This window comes from Notamacropus eugenii, chromosome 2 (assembly GCF_028372415.1).
Source record: "Notamacropus eugenii isolate mMacEug1 chromosome 2, mMacEug1.pri_v2, whole genome shotgun sequence".
NCBI classification, from domain to species: domain Eukaryota; kingdom Metazoa; phylum Chordata; class Mammalia; order Diprotodontia; family Macropodidae; genus Notamacropus; species Notamacropus eugenii.
Genome location: NC_092873.1, coordinates 259884978 through 259899143, shown reverse-complemented (window position 1 = coordinate 259899143; position 14166 = coordinate 259884978). Strand labels below are relative to the sequence as shown.

Below are 14166 nucleotides of genomic sequence, written 5' to 3'. Positions count from 1 at the left end.
GAAAAGCATGTGGAGGCACCAGTTGTAGACACCCTTCTCAAGGAGCCTAGCCATGAAAGGAAGGAATATAGTGACTTCATTTTCTTAGTTCATTTTGAAGAATCACAGCCTTGAATTGAGCAAATGACACATTTCTCAAAATATGAACTTGATTCTGCAAACTAATAGTTGATTATAAAGTATCAGAAAACAAGTGACCAGCCAAATGTCAGAATTATGTTTAAGCAGATGAATGAAATCCTACTGTGTCTTGGCTTGTGGAGAGAGGGTCAGAAAGACTTAAGTTCAAATGCTGCCTCTGACTCCTGTTGGTTGTGTGAGGACTGGCACGACACTGAACATCTCAGTGCTTCCACACAGCTAACATCTAAAATCATAGATTACAGTTAGAAGTTTGATCTTCATCCAGAAGGAGAATTTATACACATGGAGTTCCCTACACAGATAAAACGTAGGTTCAGATGCCACTCCCATCTCCACCTCCAGCCCCACACAAAAATAAAGTATGCCATCTATATAGAAAGAGATATAAATTGATTCTTCCTCTACCTGTAATCTTTAGAATGATAAGAGTTAGATAAGTATGCAGGTTGGACTGGGACCTGGGATTTGCAGAACGAACTGTTTGGTTTCAGTGGTTCCAAGGTTTTATCAAGCCCTAGACTAGAGGCTGAAATTAGCTCTTTAAGGTTCTGTGGCTTGACTAGGATTGTTTTGAGGGAAGAAGTGCAGATTTTGAATTTGTTGGCCTATGCATCTATTTTTATCCTCAAATTTTGGGAATAATTCTGAGACAGGTACTTAGGCAGCTTCTTGGACACATGAAAAGGACATAAGCTATGTCTGTGGTGATGTTTCTGTGCTGCCAAGTTTTCCTCTCAGAATTCACTTGGGGGCTTGGGGCTCTGTAGTAACAACCTCTAACTCCACAGTATCCTTATCAAACATGTGGTAATCCCAATGGCCCTGTTAATTGAGCCAACTGTACCACAGTGACTTAGGTGCCATTGAAGTAAAGGATTGAATTATATTGATGCCAGTATGCTTTTATTTTCACACAAGTACAGGCTTGAATAGTATTATGAAAAGTATCAAAATCTACTGTTCCGAATGTTGTATTAAAAAAGTTATTTGGACATTCCCATTCAAATGGTTGTTGATTTTGGGACTTTGTGTCTATTTAAGTCTACTCTAGTTCCAATATAGTCTGCTGTCCTTGATTGTCATCCTGATACCAAGGGTCAAGGTAGTAAACTTTCTACGTGATTTTACTCTGCCAAAGAGGCCATCAGGAAACCAGTTCAATCATTTAACTTATAGTTTTTAGCCACAGTTGTAGAGAACTGTGTGTATTTGCAGGATTGGGAAAAAGGCACTGAAAACATCTGCCGATAGGAGTCTATTACATTTCAGTCAGTCAACAAGTCTTTTAAACATTTGCTTTGTGCTCAGGGAAAAAGTGGAGCTTGAACCAGCGGCAGTATTAGATCAGTGGAGAAAGAATCAGGAATGGTATGAAGATCAACCAATAAAATAGTGAGACAGCTAGATGGCTCCATGGATAGAGTGCCTAGCCTGGGTCAGGAAGACCTAAATTCAAATCTAGCCTCAGGTGCTTGCTATCTGTGTGACCCAGAGCAAATCACTTAACCTGTGTTTGCCTTAATCCCCTGGAAGACAGTATAGTCTTTAGGGTCATTGAAGAGTCAGATACAGCTAAACAAAAACAAGCCAGTGTGGCAGTAAGTCTGTGTAAACAGATGGACTATACAGAGAGTATATGAATCCTGTGAAAACACAGTAAAGAGAGAAACAGACTTCGTATGATTGTAGCTAAGACAGAAACACAAATATGGCACTGTTTCTGCAAGTCTCTAGAACAGTCTTGCCCTCCATGCCTATTGACATTGAGATCCTGTCATTCGTGATTCTTTCCAGACACTGTAGCTGCAGATTCCAGTAGGAAACCTCCCTTTTCCCTAATCTAGCCTTAGAGAGTGTCCATTGGCACTCAGGAACTCCAGGGATCCTGGCCAAAGTCCTAATTGCCCCTTTCAAAGCAAGCTCGATTACTCCTCTCCCTTATTTCATTTTACTCTCCTTCATTTACACTGGAGTCCAGCCAAAGGAGCCTTCTCACTGTTGCTGTGGTACTGTCACTCCAGGTCCCGTCTCTCTCTGCCGTTTGAAGGAGCTGTTCTCTAGATCTGTAACGCTCCCTTCTCATGGACATTTTCAAGAATCCCTAGTTCCCTTCAAGGCTCAACCTAAGTGTCTTTATCTACAAAACTTTTCCTGATCTCCTCTGCCCCAACGAGGTGGCACAGAGAATAGGTGTCGGGAAGACCCCAGTGAACATCCTGCTCTTGGCACTGATTGACTGTTACTCCCAGAACATCACTCAACCTTTCAGCCTTGGTTCATTCATCTGTAAAATGAGGATGATAACAATACCTCCTTCGCAGTGTTCTGAGGATCAAATGAGATCATGTTATAGTACTTCAAAAATCTTAAAACACTATATAAATACTAGCTCTTAGTGCTATTAGTACTCTCTCCCCACTAAAATTTATCATATATCTATTTTGAATTTAGTTGTGTGTGTATTTATATTTATTTCCCTTAATAGAATACTGAGCTCCCAGAGAACAAGTATTGCTTGACTTTTGTCTTTGTACCTCTATCAGCTAACATAGTGTTTTTTGGCTGTAATAGGTACTTAATTAAAGCTTATTGTTTAATTGATTTTGCTGCTTCTCTATGCTATTCATTGTTATTATTGCCAAAAATATTAAGCATCCACCCAAATAATAATACCTTAAGCCAATTAGAGTAGAAATTAAAGGGAATTTAAAAAGAACAAATAGGTAATAGAATAATGAAAACCAAAAAAAGAACTTAAAAGAAATTTAATGTAATATTACTCTCTTCTGTGTTTCCTCTCTCTTCCCCCTCCTCTGTGTTCATGGCATGTTTGTTTTCTGTAAGGATTTGCTTATTCTTATGTACACTGCTACTCTTATGATACTGTAAACTCTAGAAGGAGTTGGGTGAAATAAAAGACCCTCTATGAAATTTTCTAAACCAGAGCAAAATTTCAAGGAACTAAAAAAAAAGAAAGGATTTGTGGAGTTGTATCAAAAAGTTTGACTCTTTTTCACTCCATGGGTCAGATTTTCTGCCTTCTATGGATGGATTTAAAGTCAGTCACTTTAGTATATGCTCAGCTCTGAACTACTTTGATCATGGAAAATGTGTGCTAGGATCAACTTAGACAAAGTCAAGTTATTAAAGTCAATTTAGCCTATCTTATGAGAAATTAGAATAGCAGACTAAATCCAAACATGTTCTAAAATTCCTTGGCATTATTCACATTTTTTTTCCTTATCCAAAAAAAATCTTTTGTGCTCTGTGTTGTATACCCAGAAGCTAATGTAGTGAGTGTTATTATTTGTTAAATGCTGGAATAGATTACCAAAGAGGTTATGTGATCCCCTTCCTTAGAGAGCATTGTATGATAAATACCTCTATATGAACTGGTAGTGTTCTTACCTCTATGTACTTGGCTGAATTAGATGATTCCTTAAAGCCTCTTTCCTTTCTAAAATTATGTAGTTTAAGGCCAATGACCATTTATTGTGCTTCATCTGTATACTGGTAAACAAAGATTTGCCTATATTCATCAAGCCTGCAATCTCATTATATGAATAGGGTTGACATCTTCTTGCAGAAGACTGGATAAGCTGGCTGAGAAGTGATTGGGGGGGTGGGGCGGCAGCTAGGGTGAGAGCTGTATGACTGTAGGGAAGGGATGGTTACAAGACATGTTATAGACATAGAAATGACTGCACTTGGCAACTAACTGGCTACAAGGAGTGGGGACATGAGTCAAGTATGATTTTATGATTAAAGATCTGGATGATGGGAAAGGTGATGGTTGAATAGAAGGGAAGTTAGGAATGTTTTTGTTTGTTTGTTTCCCCTAAGGGAGGGGTGGATAATGAATTCTTTTTTAAATGTGTTATATTTGAACTGCCTATGGGACATGTAGGTGGAGATGTCCAGCAAGTTTTTGTTAATTAATACAGAGCTGTTGTTCAGACTGAGAGTTGGATATGTAAATGTGGGACTGTGAAAAGATGATAATTGAACTACTGGTAACTGGTTTGATCCCCAAATGAGAGAGTATATATCCCAAGGGGGGCTCTGGGGGACCTTTTGGGTCATCATACCTAGATCTTAGAATATGGATGATGTTTTAGTCCAGGACACTAAGAGGGAATCATACAGGTAAGAGGAGAATCTAGAGAGTTCAGTCTTATAAAAATTCTTAAAGGAGAGATCATTCAGAAGGTTACTAACTTTGGAGTCTCTCTATGAAACCCCAGACCTCTCTCTTGCTGGTAGAATAAGGGTACTTTGTTGCTTTGAAGGAACTGAGGCCTTTTCCTGAGGATTTTTGTGATACCCTGAAAGGTAAGATAGATAATTGATAGAAGACTATTCTTTTCTCTTCTAGTAGACATCTATGTTTAAAAGTGCTACAAGAACCCATTGAAATCGTAGGATCATAAATTTAGAGCTGGAGGAGCCCTTGAGATTATGAAGTCCAACCTCTTGTCAGCTGGACTGAACCAGCCTCTAACCTGTGGAGGGACACAGCTGAACAAAGCAGGCTAGACACAGGAGAGTCAGGAATCAAAATTTAATTTCAAAGTGAGGAAAACGGCTTTCAAGAGAGGATACACGTGCTGGAGCCCCACCCCTACAGGGGGCAGGGTCCACTTTAGTGTAGGGAGATCTCAGTACTTACACCTATGGCTTTATTCCTGGCAATGAGGGGTAACAGCAACAGTGACAAGTTTGATTCATAGCAGGGCTTCATGCTGTGGCTGAGATTATCCAGAGGGTGAGCACAAAGGACTGTTGTGCCAAGCACAGGCAGTAGTCTGCTTGCTGGGCCTTAGCTCTGGAGAACAGGGTATCTCCTAATATATTGACATTTATCCCTTTTAACCAAAGGGACGGGATCTGAAAGATCTGAAAAGATCTGAAAGAATCCCTTCTGGCCAGTAAAGGAGAGGCAGGTATAAACCAAGATGCCAGCTGGGCCAGGATGTTGCTCAGGGTGTTAGTTTCTTAAAAGGACCTATTGAGGCCTTGTATCATTGCTAGCCACTGTTTGCTTGCAGGCAGAAGTCGTGGGGAAGAATGTAGGGGGAGAAAATGCCAACACATACTTGAATCAAGGCATTGGTGGTTGGGAAGAGAAAAAAAAAACAACCTAAAACAGTATTCTCAGCTTTAATCCAGAATCTTGGGATAGCTGTCTCACATGCATGTTGACTGCTTCTGGATCCATACCAGTTGAAGCCTGAGATCCCTGGAAGGTTCTACCATTCACTCAGGAGCAAGGACTTTCTTCAGATGATCTAGGAGTTCACCCCCACAAGTTGGCAACTGTGGGAGTGATCTGAAGAACCTGCTAGGGGCCCTTAGAAACAATAATTTTTTATTGTTTTCAATAAAAGTTTTCTGATAAGATATACTGGTTCCTTGAGATGTACAATTGTGAGAAAACTCCTTGCATCAGTCTTTGGATCTGAATTTCTGGTTAGCATAACAGAGGTCCTTAGTTAAGAGTCTCTAAACAACACATAGAGATGATCCAATTTCCCAGCCACACAGGGCTAAACTCAAACAAATCAATAAAGTTTTCCATAAATTCATTATAATTACAATAAGTCAGATAGAGATCAGTCTACCTAGGGGGTTCACAATGGACTAGTTCCAAGAATGGAGGTTTAATGTCTTCAAGGAAACCAAGAGAACAAACAACATCTTGAAACAGAAGACCAAAGTAATACAGTAATCACCAATATTAACTGATACCAAGTCTCTGTATTCTAGCGATCCATTCTCAATATCCACTTAATCAGAACATTTTGCGTCCCAGAGGTCTCATGTAGTTATCTGATCCCTAGATATCTTTTCTTGGACAATATGCCTATTCTCAGGAGAGCTCTAAAAGGGACTCTGGTTCTCTGGTTCCAACACAGAGGTTCTTAGATAATTCTGACTTAATGTAATTTAGTACAATCATTTAAATTTGGTTCTCTAATTTTGAAACCAGAGAATGTCAGTTTATACACCATGTGCTATTTCTGTCCTTATCTAAATCCTGTACCTGATACAAGAATGTTTAAATCTTTAAAAAGGATTTATGAGGGCCCATCTGTGAAATGAACTCTTTTGCCTTTTAGAATTATCAGAAAGATACTTTAATAACAAAAATAATTTCACTTTCTTTACCATTATCAACATAATTTAAGTGTAACTTCCTTAATCCAATTTTGAGAACTTATTACCAAATATGCTCAAAGCATATGGCAGATAAATCTTGGAAAACAATCATATACATTTGTATATAATTCTTAAAGAAAACAGTCTACTCCTGTGGCCTTCTCAACATTTACTATTTTTTTTATTTAGAAAATTTTCATATTACATCTTTGTCTTAATACTTTGTTTAATAATTTCCCCATTAGGAGGATATCATTATTATATTTGGATGACATATTATAATTTGACCACAAATACAGGTTAAAATTTTAAAAGATGTTCATACTTGTATCCTATTATAGTAACTCAGAGAAATTCCAGATCAATCTTTTATTTAATAGATTTAGTATTGTACTTGCAAAGCTTCTTGGTTATAGAAATTTGCTATAGAAGGGAAAAAAGGGACATAGTTATAAAAATACCATATAATAGCAGAGGTGAAAAAACTGCCTTAACTCTGTTTGATTCTAGGCATGAGTCAAATCTGACAGCCAGTCCCATAGTCTCAGGGTGTTAAAAAAAAACAAAACAAAAAAAAAAAAACAAGGCTCGGGATTAACCAGGTGGGGAAATTTCCTTTTCAGCAAGGAAATAGCACATTGGGGATATAGAGTTAGGAGGATCCTGGTCATTCCCAAAACTTTCCCAGATACAGACATCCACCTTTAGCAGTTCCCAGACTGTAGCACATGACATTTTCTACTGTTGGCTTCTTGACAACTATCCCTTTAATCAAAGCTCAAAACAATAGTAAAGTACAGTCCCAGGAATTTTTACCTTAAATAGCAAAATTTCACTAACCACAACTTAGGGCTTGAATGCCTTTCCTGATGTTTCTTTTTACATTTCATTTATCTTTTACTTATAAATTAAGACTACTCATATTCTGGGGCTTCAAATATACAGCAAATACTTGATATTTGAAATACTCATCGTTGATATGTTGCAGCTACATCTTTAAACCACCCTATATATACTTTCATAATAGCCAAAAATTTCAAATGGAAACTTACTAAATATCATTATTATCTACTTTATAACAAAATATACCTGATTAAATATTTAACAGTTTTTCAGATATATTTCTTTTATCGTATCCTTTTAAAAGCCAAATTCATATGTATCAGCATCCAGGTTAAAATGTTTGTTTAGCAGTATTTCTTTTATAAGAGAACTTAGAAAAACAATAACACAATAAATTTCAGATGACACCGTTACTTACATTTCCAAATTATTACATATAAAAATCATTGATCTGATTAACTTTGACATTTTAAAATCACTTTAGAATTATCAGGTATGTAACAATTATATTCACTTAAAGAAATAATGTAGTGCTTAGCATATGCCAGTCTCTGTGTTAAGTACTTTACAGTCAATATATCATTTTGATCTTCACAACAACCCTGGGAGGTGGATATCATTTTTATTTTTCTCTTTACATATCAGAAATTGGGGCAAACAGAGATAAGACAATTTACCTAAGATTATACAGATAATAAATTTATGCATCCAGAACAGAAAAGGGTAGGCTCATCAAGGGCAGAGGCTGGTTCCCCCCTTTCCCTCCACCTCATAGTACTTTCCACATTAAGTACTGCCAGAAGCATCAGGGCCTGCCAAAGTCTGCACTAGAGACACTAACTTGGCTTTAGTGAGGTATAACAGAGGGCACTGGTTGCAGAATGGAAATCCCAGGGGCTGGGCTGGTGGTGCCAGGACCTTCCCATAGGCGGTACATTGGATAGAGCACCTGTGCAGGAGTCAGGAGGACCTGAGTTCAAATCTCACCTCAGACACTTGACATCCACTAGTTGTGTGACCTTGGGCAAGTCACTTAACCCCAGTTGCCTCATCCTGGGTCATCTCCAGTCATCCTGATGAACATCTGGTCACTGGATTCAGATGGCTGTGGAGGAGAAGTGAGGCTGGTGACCTGCACAGCCCTCCCTCACTCAAAACAAAGTCAAATGCAAGTCATGTCATTATTTCTCTGATGGCATGGTCTTCTTCAGCAACGAAGGATGAACACACACAGTTCCTGATGGCAAATGTTGACCATGGGACCTGATCCTCCCCCACTAACAACTGTAGCTTTGGGTCCAGATGCTACTGGACTGGGGCCACTTGCAGCTTCTGGAGCAGAACGGACAGGACGTCCTACATCTGGGTGATGCCCCTAGGTTTGCTTAGAGGGGACAGACTACAGGATGCCTAGGGGCACAGGGTCATTGGGGCCACCCTCCCTTCCGCTAGGTGGGCCCTCAGTAATGAACTGCTTGGCTGGAGGGGCTGAACATAATTAAGTTTCCCTACATTTTTCAGCATTTTTTTTTCAACACCTATATTTGAGAATCTGATCTGGGGTGAGAGGGGTTGTTAGGAAAGAGTTTCTGACCTGAGGGAGTCACAGAGAATCTCTGGTTTAAACAGTCTTTAATCTTTTTATGGTCAGAAGGTTAACAAGAGGCTGTTATAAGGTACAAACTGTTTACCTATTTTTTTTCCTTTCTTTCTCTCTGGAAGTACTTCCAAACTAGCTGCTTTACTTGCCTTAAAACAGTGAAGTTATTAATCTTGCCATTTACTTTCACAACTTTCAGAAAATTTAATCTTTATTTTTTCCTTCAAAGAGTGGTACCCTAATATTTACTAAGATATTTCAAAAGGGGGGGAATCCCTAGAATTACCCAAAGTCTTAGAAATTTTCCCCTGCAGTCTTAAAATGATAAATCTTCAAACTCCTTAATCTGCTAAAATGTTTTTAGTAGTTCCACAGACTTTGATTATCTGACTTTATTTCTGTAATTCTAACATAGCCAAAGCTGGCATGACAGAAAAAAAGGATCTGACATTCCTTCCAGCGTACTGTACCACCTACAATAGCAGAGTCAACAGCTAAATTCATAATTGACCTACATGTTATTTGCAAAATAGGTAGCTCTCCAATCCAAATTGTAATATCTACTACTTATTTGTAATATCTAATTATGAAAACCTTTTTTCACATTCATATGCCATTTTTACTTTCTTTGCATTCTAGGGATAATCTTGGCCAATGGGAGAAAATAATTAGAGGAGAGCAAAGTCTTTTATGGCTTCCAAACCAGACAGGAACTCCAGAGACCTCTAGCTCACTGTCTTAGAAGATTGATCAACAATGATTATTAATTTTCGCCTGAAGGCTTCATCCTCATCCCTCTCTTTTTTATATTATTTTATTTTCTGGAGGGAGCATGAAACAGAAAAAAACCAACAAAAAAATGGCACACTTGCTAACTGGGACACAAACCTTTTCAAGGAAGGTAACATCAAGGAGATATCTCAACTGGATGACTACCTGCCAGTCTCATCTGTGATGTACTATAAACAGTGAGAAACTAGGACTACTCATGTTTTGGGATCAGCTGTCCAAGCGAACTCTATATGACTTGCAAAGTGGCCTTTTCTCATAGGCTTTTGCTGAAGCCTTAATTTAAAACTGAAGAAAATCTATACCATGGGGGTACTTTTTAAGTTGTAGCTTTCTAGAGAAGGTTTAAAATGGTACTTTTACTGTATTGTTCTTTGGCAGGCTTTCACAACAATGTTGCTTGGAAGTTCTTGGTTATAAATAGGAATTTTTACACATTACTATGGTGAATGTTTATGTGTGATCTACTTATAAGCAGATTGACCTCTAGCAGAAAACCTCAGCACTACAACTGTCATTGAGGCGTTGTCACTGGAGTTTCTTTCTGCAATCAGGAGTGGGATAAAACCAGTATCCAGCTTCAGAATTCCAAAACCCATTTCAATCGGTGATTCCAACTGACTATTGCATGCTAGGATTTGCAAGTTAGGAGAGTTTGCTTTAGACATCATCTATTTTCTTTTTTCTAAATAAGTCTCATTCACTTCATAGCAAATCTAGAAACAATTTCTTTTTCCTCTTTTTAAAATTGTACTAGGATATCAGTTCATCTGGCCTTTTTACCTGAAGATTCAGATTTAGTGGATGCAGCTGTATTAAGAAGAGTGAAAAGAAGGAAAGGGTATAATTTCCTACCAACCATCCCTATTGATCATATTGATTCTCAAAAGAGAATCAATGCATTCTCTTTTGTAGTGAATCTTTTTTTTATAACCAATTTCACAGATGTTTATTTTTCAGACACATTTCCCAAATGAAAAAATACTCATCCAATGGTCTCCAAATGCCATTTTTTTAAATTCACCTACTGATCTACTGATCACTAGAACTTTTGATCCACAGCTTTGTTTGCCCATTAGGCAATTTTTCTGTGAGACAGTAGTAATGCCCATGTATTTTTATCAATATTTACTCATTCACTGGGAGCAACACAGAAGATCCTTAGATATCTGTTTCTTTATTACTACATACCAGTTTTGTAACTAAACTTCAAATGGAAAGACCCATAGGTTTTGGTGGCACATTGTTGCATAGCTTTTGTTGAACAGGAAATCACTATTCATGTTGTTGATTGAGAAAAAAACAAAACAAAACTCCATAACACTTTGGTCCAGATTTTGCAAGATTTTTGAGTGCTTTATTGAATGAATGTTAGCCAGACACTGAGAGTGAGTGCTGAGGGACACTGAGTCTAACGATGCTGAGAAAGCATTTACCACAATGCTGTGTGCTGACCCAAAAGGGTCAGCCTGCTTCTAGACCTGACAGGATTGCTTAAAGTAACACTTACCTGAAAAGGTAAATTGATTTTAACTGAATAAATTTTAAAATATCCTCTTTATAATTTGAATCATACCCACATTTTTATATGTAGAGGAGGAGCTTTGCATATTAAAAATGGAAAAATATGACCACAACTTTGTAGAAAGACTTAGATGGTTATTGTGCAAATGATGAGATGGAGTCCACAAGTTGCCCATGAAAATCAGTCTCATTGCCATATTACCAACCCTTCTCCCTATTTGTTGGTTTCTGAACCTCACTTTCAAAGTCTCCAGTCTCCACGTCTCTTTAGAATTCCCATTCCTAGTTTACCTATGGGATCTGTTTCCCATAAACCAAAGGAAACACGAGAGTACCACTGTGATTAAAGAAACAAAACTGGTGTGTTGAGAAGATGCTAAAATCCAGTTTCTTCTTTGAGAAGAGATGTTTCAAAAATTGTGAGAAACTTATAAAGTCTGACAAGGGATTGTATCAAAATTGAGAAAAGCCTTAAGTACAAAAAGTATCATGTACATATTAAAACTTTGTAATAGTCTCCTCCAAGAGACCCTTCCCTCCTCCAGGAGTAATGTAGTGACTTTTGTCATCAAGGACCAACATTAACAAAGAATAATTCGTCAAAGTATTGTATTTGAATTAAAAGCTACTGAAGGAAGTGATTAATATCTCTCAATATTAGAAAAACTTGGCTGTTTGTCTTTCTGATAGTCAATCCTGAAAACAGTCTTAATCTTGTTACTCTAGGTAGCATGGATACACCTCACATCATCAGTAGCTATATGAAATCTAGATGTGGCTATTTGTTAGCTGATTCTTTACAAATTCTGCCCCAAGAGGCAGAATTTGATAAAAGACCAAATGATAAACTTTAAAAGTTTGAATATTACTTTTAGGACATTCCAGACTACTAAGGTCTCATAGGCTTGTCAAAAAAAATTTTAACTGAAATACTATAATTATTTGGTTAATATGTTGTTTTGGAAAAATGCAGTCCATGGGTATTTTTATGCTTTGCCAGATGTTGTCCCAGTACTTAACAGGCTGGCTTGCTGAGCTCTGTTTCCCATCTTTCTCTCCACTCTTAAAAGGCATTGCAATGCCTGTAGCCAGCCAGATGCCTTTTATTACCAGAAGTTTTGATGTTCTTCTCTGTAGGGGAATATGTTCTATTTGCCCAATTTCCCCCTGTGAAATATGATTTGAGGACAAAGATATGAATATATGGAGTGTTTTGAAGCTTGCAGAAAATTATATTGATTATGAGGAGGTAAAAATCAAGCAGTTTTCTTGTCACATTAAAACATGTCTGACACTATCTTTCCAGGTGTGATAAACATTTCTTTTAAATCATCATATTTATTGGACAAATTAATACATATCCATGAAAGCTTCAAATTAATAGTTAAGTCAAACAGAAGGAAACCCTAACTGAAATATAGAAATATTAGCAATTAGCCTTTGGGAGAGAAACCAGGTTGAATTAAATAAATGTTTGCTCAAAAGAAAATGGAGCATATTCTGAGTAACAATTCCTAACCTGCCTTACTCATTAAAAAAAAAAAAATGATTATGATCCCTGGGCCCAGCACAATTTGACTTAACCATTGAAAATCCAAACCTACTTGTCTACTTGTGTCACCCCACCACTAGTCTTCCAAGTGAAAAGAAAAAAAATTTCTGTGAATTATTTCTACAACCAGTGCCGAAGCAGCAAAATATCACACTTAACTTGAAGTTAGATTTTTGTTGAAATACATACTATGTGCTTTTTGGATATTTTTAATTTGAAATAACCAGGTCCTAATGTAGTTTATTTTTTACTGTGTTCAAGCACAGTCACTTATGTTGGTGCATAATATTGATGTTGGTCAGCATCAAGGCATGCTTAAGCAAAGCTTTTTTTTTAGCACTTTGGTTTTATATAGATTTGATTTGCATCTTTCTAAAGTGGTTTTGGAATTGAGTCTTCATAGGGCCAGACTATTCATTTATACTGTTCTGAACCTCTTTCATGCTCTCTCTTCCCCCCCCCCCCCCCCACCAAAAAAGCATAACTCAAAACTCTTCATTCTACAACTTTACATATTCATTTTGAATGAATGAATGAAAAAGTATTGAGTGCTTAGCATATGTCAAGCACTTTGCTTAGCTAGCTGGAGAATACAAATAGAAAAAAATAGAAGTTTTAAGCTCCTCTCTAGGAGCTTATACTTTAATCGGAGAAAACAGCACAGAAAAAAATAGCGAATCTGTAAGGAGATAGAATAAGGCAAGCAGTCCAATGGATACAGCAGTGGGGCGATATCCCATTCCAGCGTTCCTTAGACCACATAATTACCAGGGTTTGTAGGGCATAGATTGTAAGAGATGCAGGAATTTAGGAAGCAGTAGCATATTAATAGATGGTACAAGGCCTGCTGGTCTTCCATCTAACCAAGAAGAGGAAGAGAGTATTGAACACATCTCACCCAAATCACATAAGCTGCCACAGCCCAGTCAAAGAGGGAAGTAAGGGGAAGAGAGGGCTCCCTCACTTTAGTAATTGTATTCATCCCTAATCAAAGACTTTTTAAAGGGATAAAAAAAGTTATTTCATGAATAGTAACAGTCTTTTATTTAACTTCATACTTTCCTATGTATCACCTTGATTGTAAACAGTGGACTATTCAGACTGAGTAAATTATGCCGGAACTTCCAAGAACTGTGATTTTAATTAAGATGTGATCTTATTGGGTTTCAGGTACGCACAAAAGATTTAAATTCAGAAAATCTTGTATTTCAAATGTAGACAGTTTTGCTTCATTCTGTTTTCTGACTACTTTAATGCTTTTCCTTTTTTCACAGGCTAGATATGTAACATTGCAAGATGCAAATTAGCTGGCATGTGCTGTCACTTGTGATGTCAAGAAGCTTGGCTATATAGCAAGTGGTTGTGTTATGTTTACATTATCACAAGTATTGCTCTTATTTACAAAGTACTTTCCCATTGACATCTTTTAACATTTATTAGTTTGAGAGTAGTATTGTTGCCAACCAACACAAGACAGCCTTCACATTTGTACTTGATATCCAAGGTCACGTGACTCACTAAACGGACTCTTAAGGTGATGAAAGTTGCTGCACTA

At 37.4% G+C, this 14166-nt stretch overlaps 1 protein-coding gene across 3 annotated transcripts in view; it reads left to right on the top strand.

Annotated features, from left to right (window-relative positions):
* PDE10A (phosphodiesterase 10A) overlaps positions 1 to 9975 on the top strand; it is a 435545-nt gene extending 425570 nt beyond the window's left edge. For all 3 annotated transcript variants that reach the window (XR_011974697.1, XM_072643848.1, XM_072643847.1), the window contains one exon: positions 9386 to 9975. Coding sequence is in view for 2 of the 3 variants with exons in the window: in XM_072643848.1 (XP_072499949.1) it covers positions 9386 to 9488 (103 nt within the window). In the remaining variant the exon portion in view is untranslated. The remainder of the gene's footprint in view (positions 1 to 9385) is intronic.
* The last annotated feature ends 4191 nt before the right edge of the window (positions 9976 to 14166 follow it).